This window comes from Acartia tonsa, chromosome 1, assembly GCF_053477335.1.
Source record: "Acartia tonsa isolate MP-2025a chromosome 1, ASM5347733v1, whole genome shotgun sequence".
In the NCBI taxonomy this organism is placed as follows: domain Eukaryota; kingdom Metazoa; phylum Arthropoda; class Copepoda; order Calanoida; family Acartiidae; genus Acartia; species Acartia tonsa.
In genome coordinates this window covers 62,811,978-62,828,471 of record NC_137260.1, presented here as the reverse complement: position 1 = coordinate 62,828,471, position 16,494 = coordinate 62,811,978, and the positions used below count along the sequence as shown (strand labels likewise).

General features: G+C 29.4%; 2 protein-coding genes and 1 long non-coding RNA gene across 6 annotated transcripts; all 3 read right to left on the bottom strand.

The window, feature by feature from the left end:
• Positions 1–3: 3 nt before the first annotated feature.
• Positions 4–7,684, bottom strand: LOC145326292 (tropomodulin-like). Of its 2 annotated transcripts, XM_080169570.1 has the most exons (10): positions 7,416–7,684; positions 6,869–6,932; positions 6,403–6,461; positions 5,863–6,098; positions 4,623–4,880; positions 4,337–4,402; positions 3,657–3,931; positions 2,421–3,185; positions 903–2,187; positions 4–753 (listed from the first exon to the last, which is right to left on the bottom strand). In XM_080169570.1, the coding sequence occupies exons 1-8, from the start codon at positions 7,492–7,494 to the stop codon at positions 3,143–3,145; spliced, it is 1,080 nt and encodes a 359-aa protein (XP_080025696.1). In that variant the 5' UTR covers positions 7,495–7,684; the 3' UTR covers positions 4–753; positions 903–2,187; positions 2,421–3,142. The 2 variants fall into 2 exon arrangements, with proteins under 2 accessions (XP_080025696.1, XP_080025687.1); XM_080169561.1 differs by having other exon boundaries at positions 4–2,187.
• On the bottom strand, positions 7,683–10,799 carry LOC145326308 (uncharacterized). The gene is made up of 3 exons (XR_013881836.1): positions 8,494–10,799; positions 8,204–8,264; positions 7,683–7,759 (listed from the first exon to the last, which is right to left on the bottom strand). It is a non-coding gene; the product is annotated as an uncharacterized LOC145326308 (long non-coding RNA).
• Positions 10,800–11,168: 369 nt separating this feature from the next.
• LOC145326277 (uncharacterized) lies at positions 11,169–16,305 on the bottom strand. Of its 3 annotated transcripts, XM_080169492.1 has the most exons (5): positions 16,041–16,305; positions 15,338–15,757; positions 14,769–15,199; positions 12,958–13,232; positions 11,169–12,617 (listed from the first exon to the last, which is right to left on the bottom strand). In XM_080169492.1, exons 1-5 carry the CDS (start codon positions 16,058–16,060, stop codon positions 11,376–11,378), a joined length of 2,388 nt encoding a protein of 795 aa, XP_080025618.1. In that variant the 5' UTR covers positions 16,061–16,305; the 3' UTR covers positions 11,169–11,375. The 3 variants fall into 3 exon arrangements, with proteins under 3 accessions (XP_080025618.1, XP_080025625.1, XP_080025633.1); XM_080169499.1 differs by lacking the exon at positions 11,169–12,617 and having other exon boundaries at positions 13,083–13,232; positions 13,720–15,199; XM_080169507.1 differs by lacking the exons at positions 11,169–12,617; positions 12,958–13,232 and adding an exon at positions 14,219–14,437.
• Between the last annotated feature and the right edge of the window lie 189 nt (positions 16,306–16,494).

The following is a 16,494-nucleotide window of genomic DNA, read 5'->3' as shown; positions in this document are numbered from 1 at the left end:
GAATCTGAAACTTGCAAGCCAACTACGTAATTTCAACTGCATACTAAGTTTTATCTTATATTCATAAAGACTAATTTATCCACAAAAATTTAAGTTTATTTTAAAGTTATTTTCTTTTGTGTTTCCAAACTAAAAAATAAAAGCAGGAGATTTTTAATCTAATAATTTACAAAGATTAGATAAGATTTAATCTTAAGTTTTTAATTTGTTCTTCTTTCTTCAAAAATCGATAAAAATTTCATTTCAAACTTAATAAATCTATATCTCAATCTTTATATAATTAAACCTACGATAATGAAAATTACAATGAATATTTCTAACATAGACCGGATGTACAAACAAGAAATAAACATAGTTGAAAAACTCAAAAAATGCCAACCCTAAAAAAGGCGCCCTATGTGTACTAAAAATCAATGCACGCCATGTTGTAAGGTTGCCAATTTTAAGATAGGCATATTTTAAGTAAGATACTTAATTAAATAATTAAACAAGCAGCAGTTGGAGCAAAGCAGCGTGTTTTGTTTACTGTAAATTTTATATTTAGTGGCTTATATATCCACAAATAATATTACAACGTCTTGAAGTCTTGTTCAAAAAATATAAAGAGATTTTAAAAATGTCTTGATTTTATAATAATTAAAGTTCATAACTATATTAATGTTATATTAATTGAAACACTTAGAATTATTTTTTTGATATTTTGCTATGATGATAATAGTACAATAAAAGATAAATGCATTGAATAACAAAATGCTGAACAATATTAATATTTGTATTTTGTATTAACAAAGGCTGTTTCCTGGATTTTTTAAAATTATTAGAAGATTTTTCAGTTCAGATTTTAAAAATATTTTAAACATTTAGTTACTATTAAAATAAAATGCCTTTTTTTATACAAATACGCATTAATAATGTCGATAAATGGTACATTAATGTAAATTGTGACAGAATAACGTTAAGAAAATATATCAAACTGACAAAGAGTACAATATTTTGTCAGTATTTTTCACAAAGATTTTGCCTCCACCAAATTGCATATTTTTGACAATTCTTCTATTCATACGGGGGTGAATATTTTCTGATAAATATCCCTTAAATTGCAAGGATGAAGAAAAAATATACACCCCTGAATTAAGAAGCATATTTATGTCAAAATAAAGACCAACAGTTAAGGATTAAGTTAGGGGGAGGTAGGGAGATTTATAAAATATTTGGCTGAAATATCAATGAACAATAATTATGAAAATATATTGCAAAGAGATTTAAAGATGGATAGGAAAGGTTGTTTGTTTGTCACGACTGCAAATTCCATCAAAATTCTACCATATATATGATTTATGTACAAGTTTAAAGCTTTCGGGGAATATAGAAAATAAAACAAGCATATAATAGAGGACAGAATTTTTCAAAATAAAAAATAACATAATAAGAAAGGACTTAAAACTTATATTGTGCTTGTAAATTGTAATAAAAACGTATAAATTCGGTGTCATAGCAGTTTTAGCAAAAACATGCTTGGCAGTTTTCTACACATAAATCAATGAAAATAAAATCAGTCCCAAAATAAAAACCATAGGCAATAAAAAACTAAACATCATAACTTAATTTCAACTACTCAACTAGCTACCATACACAAATAGCACTTGATTTCCATCTTGTTTTAAGATTGATTGCTAAAAGCAGAAAAAGCAAAAAATAAATAAGATTAATATGGCACATAGCATTAATATTTTGGGTGCCAGGTGCCGATTCTTAAGAAAATTTGAGGGGGGTAAAAAAGAGATTTTTATTTTGAGGGGGGTAAATTGAGGGGATTTAAAGGTATGAGAGGGGTAAACACACCTCTTAATCCCACCCTTGAACGTCTATGGGGGTAAATCTTTTCTTTGTTTTAATATGGAATAAAAGTGCTATGTGTTAATCTAGGAAAAAACTTGAATCAATATGTTATACAATATTAAAATAATAATAATAATTAACAATAGAAAATATATCGGATGTATCAAGATTAATTAAATTATTACCAACATTAAAAACTATAAACTACACACACATCATGCAGCAAAGAAAACTAACTTCACACAAATGTACTTAATGTATTAATCAAAAGTACATTATTGTTTTGTACAGTACATCATACACATTGTTCAAAAATGCATCCCAATTGAGATTTCAATTTTCTTACTTCTTTTCATGGAAGAAAAATATTTGCTTTAAATTTTTTTTGATTTTTTACTTGGCAGTTTGAATGTGATGGGTATGTGAAAATTTAAAAATATATATTTTTTTTAATTTTATGAAAATGTAACAAATTACTTTAGTATTTTAATAGGTTGTTAATATGTTATTTTGTAAACAAAAAACTATTTAAGCTAATAAAAATCCCATCATAAGCCTAATATCTAAATGGAAAAGCAAACCAATTAAGTAAATGTTTGAAGAAAAAAGTTTGATTTCATCATAATTCATAGAAGTACAAACATTTAAATGCTATTTGAATTTTCATATTTGAATATTTCATTTACTTTATTATAAGCTGCTTTTTTATTGTACAATAAAAGCTTAAAGCATTCACACAATTTATCTTATTTGAAAAGTGAAGAATTTTACAAGGAATAAGCTAATTTTCCTTGAAAGTTTTCTAAAAATAATTTAGAGCCAAAAAGGTCATTTGGTATTGTAGGTAGTAATGCTAGTATATAAAAGATCATTTTAATCATTAATAAAAGTATAAAGATCTAAATGCGAGAAAATGCAAAAAAAAATGAAGTTGGTTTTTAAATTTTAAAAGCAGTGTTATTATATCAAGAATCTGACTACAATATTTTATAAAGTACACAGAAAAATGCGCAAAAATGCTTAATATTTATTTTGGGGGATTTTTTTCTTAATAAATCCCTTAATGAGGTGGTGTTAAAGTGTGTGTGTGGAGAAAGGGGAAAGAGGTGATAGGACGTGGTGGCAGAGAGTTTTATTCAACTGGTAGTAATTCTAATTCAGCATTTTTAAAAATACAGGAAAATATATTTTTATAAATATGATCATATCAAAACTTATGATTTTTTTGGGGTGGTATCATCTGAAATATTTCTCCTGTATTTGCAAAAAGTACACTTTGTATGTATATCTGATGTTAGTTGATTTACTGGCCAGCATTTGACAGCTTGTGAGCTACCCGTTTCAATCTAAAACAAAAAGTAATGATTATTATGTTATTTAATAATACCTATATAACAAGAATTTTTTATATAGGTAGTATTTTTTATAGATTTATTTCAGTTTAACAAGGACAATTTTGTTCTTAAACACCGTCAATGAAATAGAATTTTTTGCAAATAAAACTCAGGTAAAGAATAAGACAATAGGCGATAAAATTATGTTAATTCCCCAAAATGTTAAACAAAATTAGATCTTTAGATCAAATTTGAACTGCTAGGCAAAAGACAAAACTTGTAATACAAATCGTGTCTTTTTGCATTTTGGCCTTTACAAATCGTGTCTTTTGTCAATAGGTAGTTTAAACCATCTAATTAAGATTTTCAAAAGTTTTTAAGCCAAAGAATGAAAGAACAAGATTATAAAACTTTGGGGACCATTATATTTTACATTCCATAGACCACCCATCCCTCCCTAATTCAACTGATGTAAAAATTTACCTGAGTCTGTCCAAATTTTTCTGCAGCTGGACAGCCACTCTGTTTCTGCAGTCACCAAACTGGAAGTGGAGTCCAACCTTCAGGATCACCTTGTTGGCCTCGATGGCCCGGGTGATGGACGTCTCCACCTTGTTGCCCAGGAACTGGGCCTGCTGGTTGGCCCCCTTGAAGTCAATGACGGCCTGGTGCACGTTGATAGCCTCGAATATCTTGGCCATGGTCTGCGGAGAGATGTTGTTCGATTCAACGTTCAACTTTGTCAAGTTGCTGTTAGCCTAAAAAAATACATGTTTATAAGCTTTACTTTCAATATTCAAATGATTGCTTTTAAAGAAGTTGATAAAAATATGGCAATAATACCTAATCTATTATTTCTGACCTAAATCTAAAATTTATTATAAACAAGGGGCCTATATTTTTCATAATTCCCGTGGTTATGAATAGATATAGAATATATGTGGATATTATGACTGGAAAAAGTGTCGTCAATTTAGCTTGCTATCATTGACATCGTTTTTGGCCAGTCCGATTATCCAGTGGAGTTGAGGGGAATTATTATCTTAGACAGCTACAAGATTAACTTTATTAGAGTCCTACATGATAATCTTGTATAAGATCCAACTAATAATAAATTCAATACTGGATTTAATCGTCTTTGATTTAACTGAAAATTAGTTTACCTGGATGGCTGAGACTAGGATGCAAGCGGCTGTATCAGTCATACCACAATTAGCCGCGTTAAATTCCTGTAAAATAATTCAGTTAGCATTTGTCAAATAAATACCACTTTAAAAATATGTCTGTATAAAATAACGTTTTAGTTTACCCTATACTTTACAATAAAGGTAAGTCTATACCTAGGTTATTTTAGAAAAGGCAACGTGTTTATCTCCACATTTATATATGGTGTCATCCTTATTTTAAATATAAATTTTTTTTTAACACGAATGGTAACAAAAAAACAACCTTAAGATTTGTATTCGTCTCCATGGCGTTGAACATCTCAATAAACACATTCTCTGACACATAAACATTATTCAGATTCACGCTGGTCAGGGCCGGGTCATTCGCTTTGATCTGCTCGCACACGTCATCCGGGTTGGTGCGGTTCGGCTCCTCGGGGGGGAATTCTTTCAGCGGCGTCGCCTTGGTCACCCCGTTCCAGCCAATTGTTGGGTCGGGTTTGGGCGCTTTTTCAGATTGGGAAGCGTGGTATTGGTCCTGTTTTATTGATTGTTTGATATTGAATTTAAATAAATGTACTTATTGAAAAGGTTGTTTTACCAAGTTGTATGTGAAGTAGAAACCACACATTTATTTTAAAATTCAAATGAAAAAAAATGGCTAAGATATGTAAAATTTCTAATAACTAGGAGTGTTAGGTAGGAGACAAACAAACAGAAAAAAAACGAAAGCTAGTTAAAAACAAAGAAATAAATAAAACTAGAAAACAAGAATCTTTTTCAGGGTTCTAATATTTGTTCATAATAATAATACTTTAAACAGTTGTTTACAAACACTTGAACATCAATAAAAATTTCAGTTTTCTGTTCTTTAATAGTTTGAAATTATATTCTTTCCAACAGCTTTTCATATAAACACAATTGTATTTATTAAGAATGTTCCTCTCTTTTATTGTTTTGCAAATGTTTGTCCTTATTTTGCATTAAAATAAAGTGCAACACTTGAAATATGATAACTCCTCTTATATCATTCATAAACATTATGAAAATACTTTATGTAATGGAAAATCTTTAATGTATATGTGCGACAATTCTTTTACATACGTGACAGAATGTATATTTGTCTGTCACAACACTGAAAATGACCGATGGATCGCCATGAATCTCCTTTAAAGTAGAGCTCATTCTAGATTCCGAGAAGGTTTTTGCCTGTTTGGGGGTTTTATCCTTTAGTTCCATTAATATAATAATACAAATCCATTCATTAGTATGTTACTTGAAGGTATGTTAAAGCAGGATAGATTTTGTCACGTTTAAAAGCGACCATTGTAAACCCTTTTGTAACTCGTAGATTAATTTTCTTCGATAGTTCACTTAAAGATAGTCAAAATTCGTTTTTAATTTGTAAACTAAAAAAAGGACAGGCAATAGACCTTGTTTGTCTAATCTACCTTTTATCAAAATAACTTTAGACAAAACCTCTTAGATGGAAAATTAATAACCTAAAAAATCAAACAATCCTGGTTCATGATAGAATGTAGGCCCATGATACCCGCCAAGTCGACAATCTCGTCTGTGGTGGCCGACGACAGAGCCAGCTCAACATCCTCCCCGAGGTCAAGTGCGATTTCTATGTTGTCATTTGGGTTAGGCTTGGACTTGGCCGGTGGGTTGTACCGCTTCCCCCGCAGGGTTCCCGGCACGTGGGGTACTACCTCGGGGATGTCAGGAGTGTTGAGGGCTTGCTCGGTTATAAAGTCTGAAAACAATATATTTCAATTGCAATATTTTAATATACTAAAGTGATTAATTTATGGATCTTTGTATTTTAATATATTGTAATTCTTGTAATAGTGATAGCTACTCCATAACTAAGTACGTCCGTTCGTCCTACCATTACTAAAAGATCGTTAGGAATATAGTCTATGTGCAGTAGACAATACTCTCTTTATGATAATATTCTATAATATTATTACTGTATTACTTTTTCAATTGTTGTGCTACGCTTCTCATTAAATAAACCTTGATTTAAATAGTTTGTTTAAAAAACTATAAATGCTTACCAAGAAGAGCTTTTTTATTGAATGGCCCTGTGTCTACTTTTTCACATTTGTAGTTACATCTAGATAAAAAAAAATACATTAAAATGAGTTTAGACAAAGAAAGTACGAGTAACTTTATTAATACTGTAATATTTTTCTTTAGGTATTACCTATAAAAGAATTTTTTATAAACGAGGAAATTTTACGCACACATCGAATTGTGAAGTTGTTTTTAAATCGGCAATTAAAGCAATTTCAATATTTCTCTTATTTTGTTGTTATGGCTTATTATCACAAATTAATAATCAATGTCCAAAATTTTCCACAACTAAAATTAGTCTTTAGACAGATAATTTGGTTCATCATAATTAGAGGGATCAATTGCGTACTAATATATTGTCCATTGTCTTTTCCCTTAAGATCCCTGGAAATCATCCCCTTACAAAACTTGGCAAGAAATGCACCAAACCCAAAGCTTGTTATTTACCTTAATGCTGGAGGAATCTCTGAGTCATCGGGGTCACAATCGTCCAGAAATTTTTGGATCTCTCCTGAAACAAGAATTTAATAATGTCAAGAGGATGTTTAGTTTTAAGTTGCTACGCTTTTTAAATTGAACTTATCTATTACATTATCATCAATGCTTTTTTTTATAACTGATAGGAAAGTTCTAACATGCAAAAATAATAAAAAGAGCTAGGTATTAATATCAGTTTCAATCAAGGGACAGGAATGGGTTATTAAACAAACTAGCTGTAAGTTACTATATTTGTAGTGTACCCAAACTTAATTTTATGAACACGCACCTCATGCATTAATTGACTTAAATACTTTAAAATCACACACTAATTAATTCTTGAATACTTGGTTTAATCTAACAGTATCCAAACTATTCTATCAAAAATATTTTAGTCAAAGAATCTATATAGGTGTAATTTGTTAAAGAATTTATTGTGAATTTACATTTTTGATTATCCTTCGATTGTCATATCTTGAGATCGAAGTAGATTATCACACATGTTATGTCGACATACCTGGCGTCAATTTATCGACAAGTTCGTCAATGTCCAAATCTGAATAGTCCTGATGTCGGCTTGTTATTATGCTTGACATTTTTCTGTCTAAAAAAAATATAAAAATGTATAATTTATATTACAAAAATGCTATTATATCACTAAGAAAACACTAAAATATAATAAAAGTATTACAATTTTCACTTAAGATAAAATTTACTAACGAAAAATAACATTTTATAACACAAAAACACTTTTAAAACTTTAATATTTTGTTTTTGAAGTAAAAGTGGAAATAACTCACCTTTATTTGTATGAGGGAATCTTCTATGAAGTGTGTTTGATGAAGTATCTTGAATCTAAAACTTAATGAACTGGTTTTGGTATTTATACTTTATTCTTATATTTAAAGGAAGAATTTCAAATAAGGCTAGTACAGATTTATTTAAAATTACTTAATTATTAAATTTGGCTGAAAAGCCTAAAATCAAATATTATTAAACTTAACTTAAAATCGAATACTAGCCTTTTAATTAAAGAAAACAAGGGGGGGAGGTGTGGGTTGCTTTTATGATGGAAAAAAGAATTTAAAATTAAATCTGAAAAATAAAATAAAATATATAATATAAAAGAACCATCTAGGCATTGAATACAATTATAGAAAATAAATGCAAAGGCTTCACTTAAGAATAATATGACCTATATGTAGCACCCTATAATTTGAAATGACAAAAATATTACATACAAAGTTTATGATCGTTCTTTCCATTTAGTTTCAAGAATTGAAACACGAGGAGGAAATAACTCACCTTTATTTGTATGAGGGAATCTTCTATGAAGTGTGTTTGATGAAGTATCTTGAATCTAAAACTTAATGAACTGGTTTTGGTATTTATACTTTATTCTTATATTTAAAGGAAGAATTTCAAATAAGGCTAGTACAGATTTATTTAAAATTACTTAATTATTAAATTTGGCTGAAAAGCCTAAAATCAAATATTATTAAACTTAACTTAAAATCGAATACTAGCCTTTTAATTAAAGAAAACACCATAAGAAGTAAGAAAAAGTAAAATAAAAAACCCAAAACCAGTCAAACCTTATAAACGTTGGCGACAATCATTCAAAATTTTAGAAGGTAAAGACCAGTCAAGAACAGGATTACTGAACCAATCAGATAAAGCCGGTGACCAGTCCGAACAGATAGGAAGGGAAACGTTATCAACCAATGATCTTCCTTTGTTATCAGTTCGAGACAGTGTGTCAGCTAATAAGGCAGGTAAGGTTGAGACCCTTGGTAAATGTTCCACATACAATTTGAAAGGAGTTGAACAAGCTATATGATTTAAAACTGAAATCATCAAGGAAGTGTAAGGATCAGTTCTTGATTTTCCATTTTGATATGCCCAAACAACAGCTACATTGTCGACTTTACAGACAACATGTTTATTTTGAATGATTGAATAATTGTGCACAATAGCGACAATCAAACCAATGGTTTCAAGTAAAGTAGATTTGTTACCGAAAGACTTCTCATTTACATCATGAAACTTTGTAATAAAATCAGAAGGCCATAAGCATTGACCGATGTAAAAAATATCACAAAACTCTTCATGGTTATAAAGGTGACCTACAGCACCAACTCCTATTTTATGATCTTGTATAGTAGGATCAGAACAACCTGCAGCATCAGAAACAAATACTAAAGCTTTGGCAGGAGGAGAAGTAGAGAAGTCGGGAATAGGAAACCCCATTTTTAAATCATTAAGAATAAATAGCCATCTGTGAAGGAACATCACAGAGTCAGAGGACAAAAAAATAGGCTCCGGTTCGACTTGTAAACATCTTCTTAGATCATCAATTATCACAGATTTAAAAAATTTTAAAGGTGGACAAAGTTGTATCACAGTATTTATCATACCCAAAAGTTTTTGTATATCATTTGTCATTACTTTGCGATTCACTAAAAGTTCAGAAATAAATGAAGAGTATTTAATATTTTTGTCTGAGGGTAAAGTCCATGTTAAATCTGTTGTATCAAAGGAAATGCCAAGAATTGTTCCTTTTTGTTGATAAAGAAAAGCTTTATCTGGCTTATCATAAGGAGCTAAAGGTAGATTTATTTTATTAGCCAAATTTATATAGGTTTCCACAAATTTTTTATTTTCCTCTAAAGTGCTAGTCATCACAATTTGATCATCTAATTGTCGCTCCAAGAAGCAATCAGGAGTGCCAGATTTTATTTTTATAATTCCAGAAAAACAATTATGAAATCTGTCATAATTTGGGACAGAAGATCTGGCACCAAAAATTTGTGAGGTTTCAATAAATAATCTACCTAACCAACGAAATCCTTGCAGCCATAAATCCTCATAATTTGTCGGAATTAGCTTATATGCGCTTTGGTGATCAATTTTTGATAATATGGCACCCTGACCAATTGCATATAATTTTTTAGCCACTTGAACAGGACTTGACATGACTGTTTTACCCATCCTTTCATCCGAAACTGCTTCATTAAAGCTATTGCCTTCCGGTGCACTAAGATTTAGGATTGGTCTATATTTATCACCCTGTTCAATGGCAAACAAACTATTCACTCTTAAACTTTCAATAGGTGATTCTATGAAAGGGCCTGAAATGAATTTCTTTTTCAATAATGTAACAAGTTGATCTGTATAAAATGAACCAATTTTTTGTTTGCCCATGTTTGAAGAATTAGAATCATCCAAATTTGTTATCATTGATTTATCCACTAAAGAATCCGCACCATATCTAATATCATTGATGCATTGTAACGCAGAAATTCTTTGCGGAATTGATAGTTTATCATGCAAAAACAAAATTTCATTTTCAAATTCATCAACTAAAAGGGGAGTGTTAGGTTTATTTTTGGTGGGTAGTGGATTAAATGGAAATTTTAACCAAAAATCTTCATGGGGAATGTTTGAATAATCTTCTAATATTGGAATTTCAGGATTTTTTAAAGCTTTCTCTGATTTATGAATAATAGGAATTTCAAATTTGAATTTTTTATTGGAAACCCAAGATTCTAAAATGTCTGCAGGAAGGCCCAATCTACGGAACGTTACACCTCCTAAACAATAAGGCTATAATAATTTTTTTAGAAGGGAAACAACAACTACAACTAAAATAATATTTTAAGAAGGGAAACAATAAAATAACTAATGTAAGAGCAGAACTGAAGAACTTTACTCGAAAACGAAAAGTTAAACCTTGTAACCGATAAATATTATACACTTAGATATTTATTGGAAAAGAAACAACCAAATTAAGAGCGGAACTAAAGAACTTCTCATAAAAACTATAATCCAATATCAATCGAGTAACATAAAAAAAAAACTCGTCATTTTTTTTAAATCATTTTTTTTAAGGACTCAACCTTAATCTGAAAATATAAAAACAGTTTTTAAAAATCAGTAAATAACAAAATTTGTTTTTTTTTTTAAATAAAATTTATAAAATCTAAACATAATTAAACATAAAAATGAAACTTATAACAATATTATAAAAATCTTTAATAAATGCATAAGAAATAAAATATCAACAAAACCAATTGTTGGTAAACATTTAATGAAAAAGAATTTCCAGGTACAAAAATTGAAAGAAGCGAGTTACAGGTACTAGAAGGAATTTCTTTGGTTAATAAAACAAAATAATCGAATAAGATCAAAATTAATCTTTAAGTATATAACTCAAGATAAAATAAAATTTAAATAAATAAACTTTTAAGATAATATATATAAACAATATTTAAAAAGATTCCATATAACATAATTCAGGAACTAGATGAATTAATAAAAAATTCAACTAGAAAAAAACAAAAATTAAATTTTAAAAGAATTTTTAGTAACTCAATAAATGAGAAAATTAAAAAGAATAATTTAAGATAAATTCTATGGCTAAAATAAACTTAAAAGAAATAACCAACTCAATTAAACAAAATTGCGATTTTAAAGTTTAAGAATGATTATTTTTTGAATGTAATTGTCCACAAGGACGCCCACTTTCCAACTTTACATTGCAAATATGTAGAAAAGAATTATTAGATTTCGGATCTTTACACTTTTTGGTGATATTATCAAACTTGTTGTTACAGCCATTAGCACTGTTATAACGCATACAAATAGTTTTTATAGGAATGAAAGTAGAACCAGGGGCTGCGCTTTGAAACTTCTTTGGTTTCTCATTATTTGTATGGTTTCTAACCACATTAGTGTTACCATTGTCTCTGTTGCCGTTGGCTATCGGCACCATTTGAACAATAGAACAACTAGAATTTGAAATGCAATAACTTTTAAATTCTGAGTCAATTTCTGATAAAGATAAGTGATAAGATTTGTGCAAAAATCGGTCTGCATTACAATGTAAAATTCTATCAACAAAGTTTGCAAGAAATAGACCTTGATCTATGTCACGATAGAAACCAAAACTGTTAGGATTGTCCTGAAAATATCTATGAGTTATAAAAAACTTCCATAGTGGTTCAAGGGACTTATCCCAAGGAGTAGCTCTACTCTTAAAAATGAATAGATTGAAAAAAGCATCTTGAAATTGAGTGAAATTACCAATATCACTTAAATGTTGAGATGATAAAACTGTAGGATTTCCAAATTCATTGTGAATAATGTTCATTTCAGCAATGCCCCCTGTACTCCTTCTAAAGTTTTCACGTGAAAACATTCTAATTGAAATCTCGCGTGAAAATGGTTTGTGAGCTTCTTCCACACCTTTTGACGTAATTACATTTGTCATTTCAACAGAGGATAAATCATAAGAGTTTGTGGCAAGTAAATCTTTATCAGCATAAAACTCGGCAGCCGTAACAAAAAGTCTTTGAGAATTTGTCAAAGGAAAACGATCAAATCTTATATTGTGTAAAATGTCCTTACAATCATCCATTTGGGCATCCCAAATAATACTTTTTGTGATGTTCCTATCATTATCCTTCATCCGACCTTCATAAGACAAAGCTTTTTTGTCAGGTCTAAAGTTTTTTAAATTTGCACGACAAAGTTCTGCAATAGTTAAATAAAGGTAACATTCACAAATGGAACCATCAGGGTTTAAATCCAAATATGCAAACATTGATTTAAATTCACTTGGAGACATGTTAATATCCGCTACAATTTGGTCCCTTTGATATTTAATTTTTGTGGATGTAGAAGGTTGAAGAGAACCATTACCATTACCAAATGAAGACTAAAAATAATAAAACATTTTTTGAAGGAAAATAAAACTAAAACGACCAAAAGAAAAACATAATAAATCAATAATTAAAGTAAAATAAAAGTAACTTTAAAGTAAAAAACTAAAATTAAAAAGTATAACACTAAAAAATTTTAAAAATAAAAATATTTGTCAATTAAAAAACATTATTAAATCAAAAATTTTAAGTCCCAAAGAAAAACCTTATTCAAATAAAAACTAAACTTAAAAAACTAAAATTTTAAATAAAAATGTATCAACAGAATTATAACACTAAAAATGTTATAAAATAAAAATCTGTCAAATAATGTAATAAAAAAACTTTAGTTAATACCTGCGGTAAATTATCAAAATAAACATTAGCTGGAGTAGAAGCCGCATCAAAAGGTGGATTTATAGGTGTTGGCCGTCTTGAATTACTAGATGAAACTCTTTGGTTTAAAGATCCTTGCTGTGAATTTTGAATTAAATTTTGAGCAATTGAGGGAGCTACTTGAGCACTTTGACTAGAAATAGTATGTGAAACTTGAGCTTGATTTGTACGACCAGCATCATTTACCAGTTGGCAAAATTCATCATTATCCAATGGCTTTACCAACGCTCTTGTGTCTAAAAATAAAATAATAAAAATTTTATTTATCAAAAATAAAATTATAAAATGTGCTTAAACTAAATGAAAATGTTTCCATAATCTTTTTAAAAACTTAAAAAGTAAAATAAACTTTAAAAATTAACAAAATTCACTTGAACAAATGTGAATATTTCTCACCTTATCAAATTGACAAAATTAAGAATAAAACTCAATTTAACAAATGTCAAATTAAAAATTAAATTTTTGAACATAATAAAATTGTTCTTGTTAGAATAAAACTAAACTTAAACACTAAAAAATGAACTAAAAGTATAAATTAAACCTCAAAATTTTAAAAACACTAACAACTTGGAATTAAAAAATTAAAATTGACATTTAAACTAAAATGTCGCCAACCGAACAAATTTTAAAATTTAATTATTTCTAAAAAACAAAAAGAAATAATAAACAATTACCAAATGCAACACCAAACACAATTTAAAAACCAATCATAAAAAGAACAACCTGCAAATAATTATCAAGCTTTGCAAACATTGATTCTTGAGCAATTCCGTGGATCCTCTGATATCTCCTTACTGTAGCTGAGGCCCATCTTCCACTCAACTTTGCATCCTCTTCTGTGAAAATTTCAGGATGAGTTGCCATATGGCTGGGAAGAGCAGCTCTGAAACTATGAGTTGTGAACTTCATTCCAGGAAAAATGGGTATCAAAAAGGATTTCAGCAAATTGTTTATGAACCGTGGCGTTAGTAAAGTTCCAGATAACAATTTAAAAACAGGTTGATCAAGGTGCAGCATGTTTTTGGTTTTAACCATCAATAAAAGTCTGTTCAAATTTGAGATTGGACATAAATTTTCACTGCCAGAGTATTTAAAAATATCCACTACAAAACCTAACGGTTTCTCAGAAACTTTGGGTATTAGAATATCCACTAAATAATGATCTGGACTTGATTCTCTAATCTTTGACCAAGATATCGCTCTAAATGGATCAAAGCTATTTTGTTCTGTGGATAATAATTCACCCATTCTAAAAGCACCAAAAAATGCTAATAAAAACAGAGTCCAAACAACCTGTCGATCATGGTCCACCAAAACAGGCGACTTTGCTAAACAATGACTTAAAATCCTCAATATAGACCAGGTTATAACACCTCTGTAATTTGGTTTTGAACGTAACACCAGACATTCATTCTTGATACCATCAAAAACCACTCTAAGCCTAGGATTTAAAAAGTTTTTAATATCCACGTTGTTAATAATGTGTAAAAACTTGAGAGCAGAAAAATATGACTTAATAGTTTGATACTGCAACTCCTTTTCATCCATCAAATAATCAGCATAACACTCTAACCAATCTAATTCCACAGGAATGTACGGTTTTCTACCATAAATTAAACAAAAATTTGTAAAGCACCGCCAAGCACACATATAACTGTCCCAAGTAGAATTAGCCCGAGAAATACATAACCTTCTCTTCATTGATTCAGGTATTGCAGCAATATAATGGAAAATATTTTTCTTTGTACCAAATTTTGACAAAGTATAGGTACCTGTAGCATTATGAAATTCCATAGAAACATCAGTTGGAGAGATTTTCCTCTTGAGTGGAAAACGTTTCCCATTACCAGTGTTGGCAATTGGTTTTTTGACGTACTCCTTAACTTGGTCCCAGGAATTGTCAGCGGCTACTCTCATCAAATATAAAATTGAAGGAAGACCATCAGCTACCATGGCAACATAATCGTTATCATCAATATCCCTATCAGTAAACACTGTTGGAGCAAAGGGAAAACTTATATTTAAAATCTCCGCAATACTTGGAGGGAAAGAAGAACCTTGTACTGAGACTCCGCCACCAGGAACAGATTTAACATCTCCTAGTTGCAACAGAGTATGGCCTTTAACAATAGATTTTGTAGTTGGCAAAATACGGATTCCAAAATACATCTTTGAGCCAGAAGGAGGAGAAAAACATTCAATCCTAAAATTGAACTCTAAATTATCATAAAGACTAAATAAATTTAACACAAAAAATGTCTTAAAATTCAAAATAAAACTTAAAATATAAATATTATGTAAAACTACACAAAAGAATTAATATTCATAGAATAAAACTAACCTAAACATCATAGCTAGCTCCTTGTTGGCAAATGGGGCTCTCATTCTCTTCAAAAAATCATTAAACGGTTCCTCAGTGACACCTTCTTTGGTGAAAGACATATTACCAGCATTGATTTCGTCCTGTAGAGAATACCAACAAGTGTGCCATCTATTATCAATGAATTTAAGATCTTGTAACAATTTAGGCCAGGACATCTTGCAACCGGGAATTGGATTTGTTTCTCCAAAAATGCTTGACAAATTAAACACAAAATCAATAGGTTCTGTAGAAAAAGCCGAAATCTTGAATTCTCCATTTAAAGAATCGCCTCTTGAATTTGCTCTAGCACATGCTGTAAAAACTGCCCCATTTTTAACAATTTCTTTGGAGAAAACCTGTGGAATGAACTTCCCATAACTACTAGCAGATTGAATCAATCTAAATAAAATTAGAATAAAATCTTTTAAAATTTTTACATATTAAAATATTAAAACCGAATTTACCTCAAAAAAAAACGTTTTCAAAATAAAACAATCATTAAAACTTTCCAATTCTTTTGACAAATCTTTAATTTTTAAGTATTTAATGAATTATAATTTAACACGTTAATAAAAATTAATCCTATCATTAACCTTACAAGTTTTTATATAAAAATAAGAATTTAAATCTTCCGTTTGTCCTAGATTTTTAAAAATACAATATAATAATCAAAATAACTTACCCAGATTCTCGCGCCTGCATTTTCTTCTTCTCAAAATTGCTTTTATGATGGAAAAAAGAATTTAAAATTAAATCTGAAAAATAAAATAAAATATATAATATAAAAGAACCATCTAGGCATTGAATACAATTATAGAAAATAAATGCAAAGGCTTCACTTAAGAATAATATGACCTATATGTAGCACCCTATAATTTGAAATGACAAAAATATTACATACAAAGTTTATGATCGTTCTTTCCATTTAGTTTCAAGAATTGAAACACGAGGAAAACAATACGCGCAGGATTGTTTATAATGCCGCGGAATATTTTAAAACTAGCCTACTCTTTGCAGGGATATGAGGGATAAGGCAATATGGATGAACAATTTTATATATATCATCGATAATGATAAAGAAATTTAAGGCTCTTTTTAGATTGAAATTATTGGTTGAAAAATTTAAGCCGTAAAAT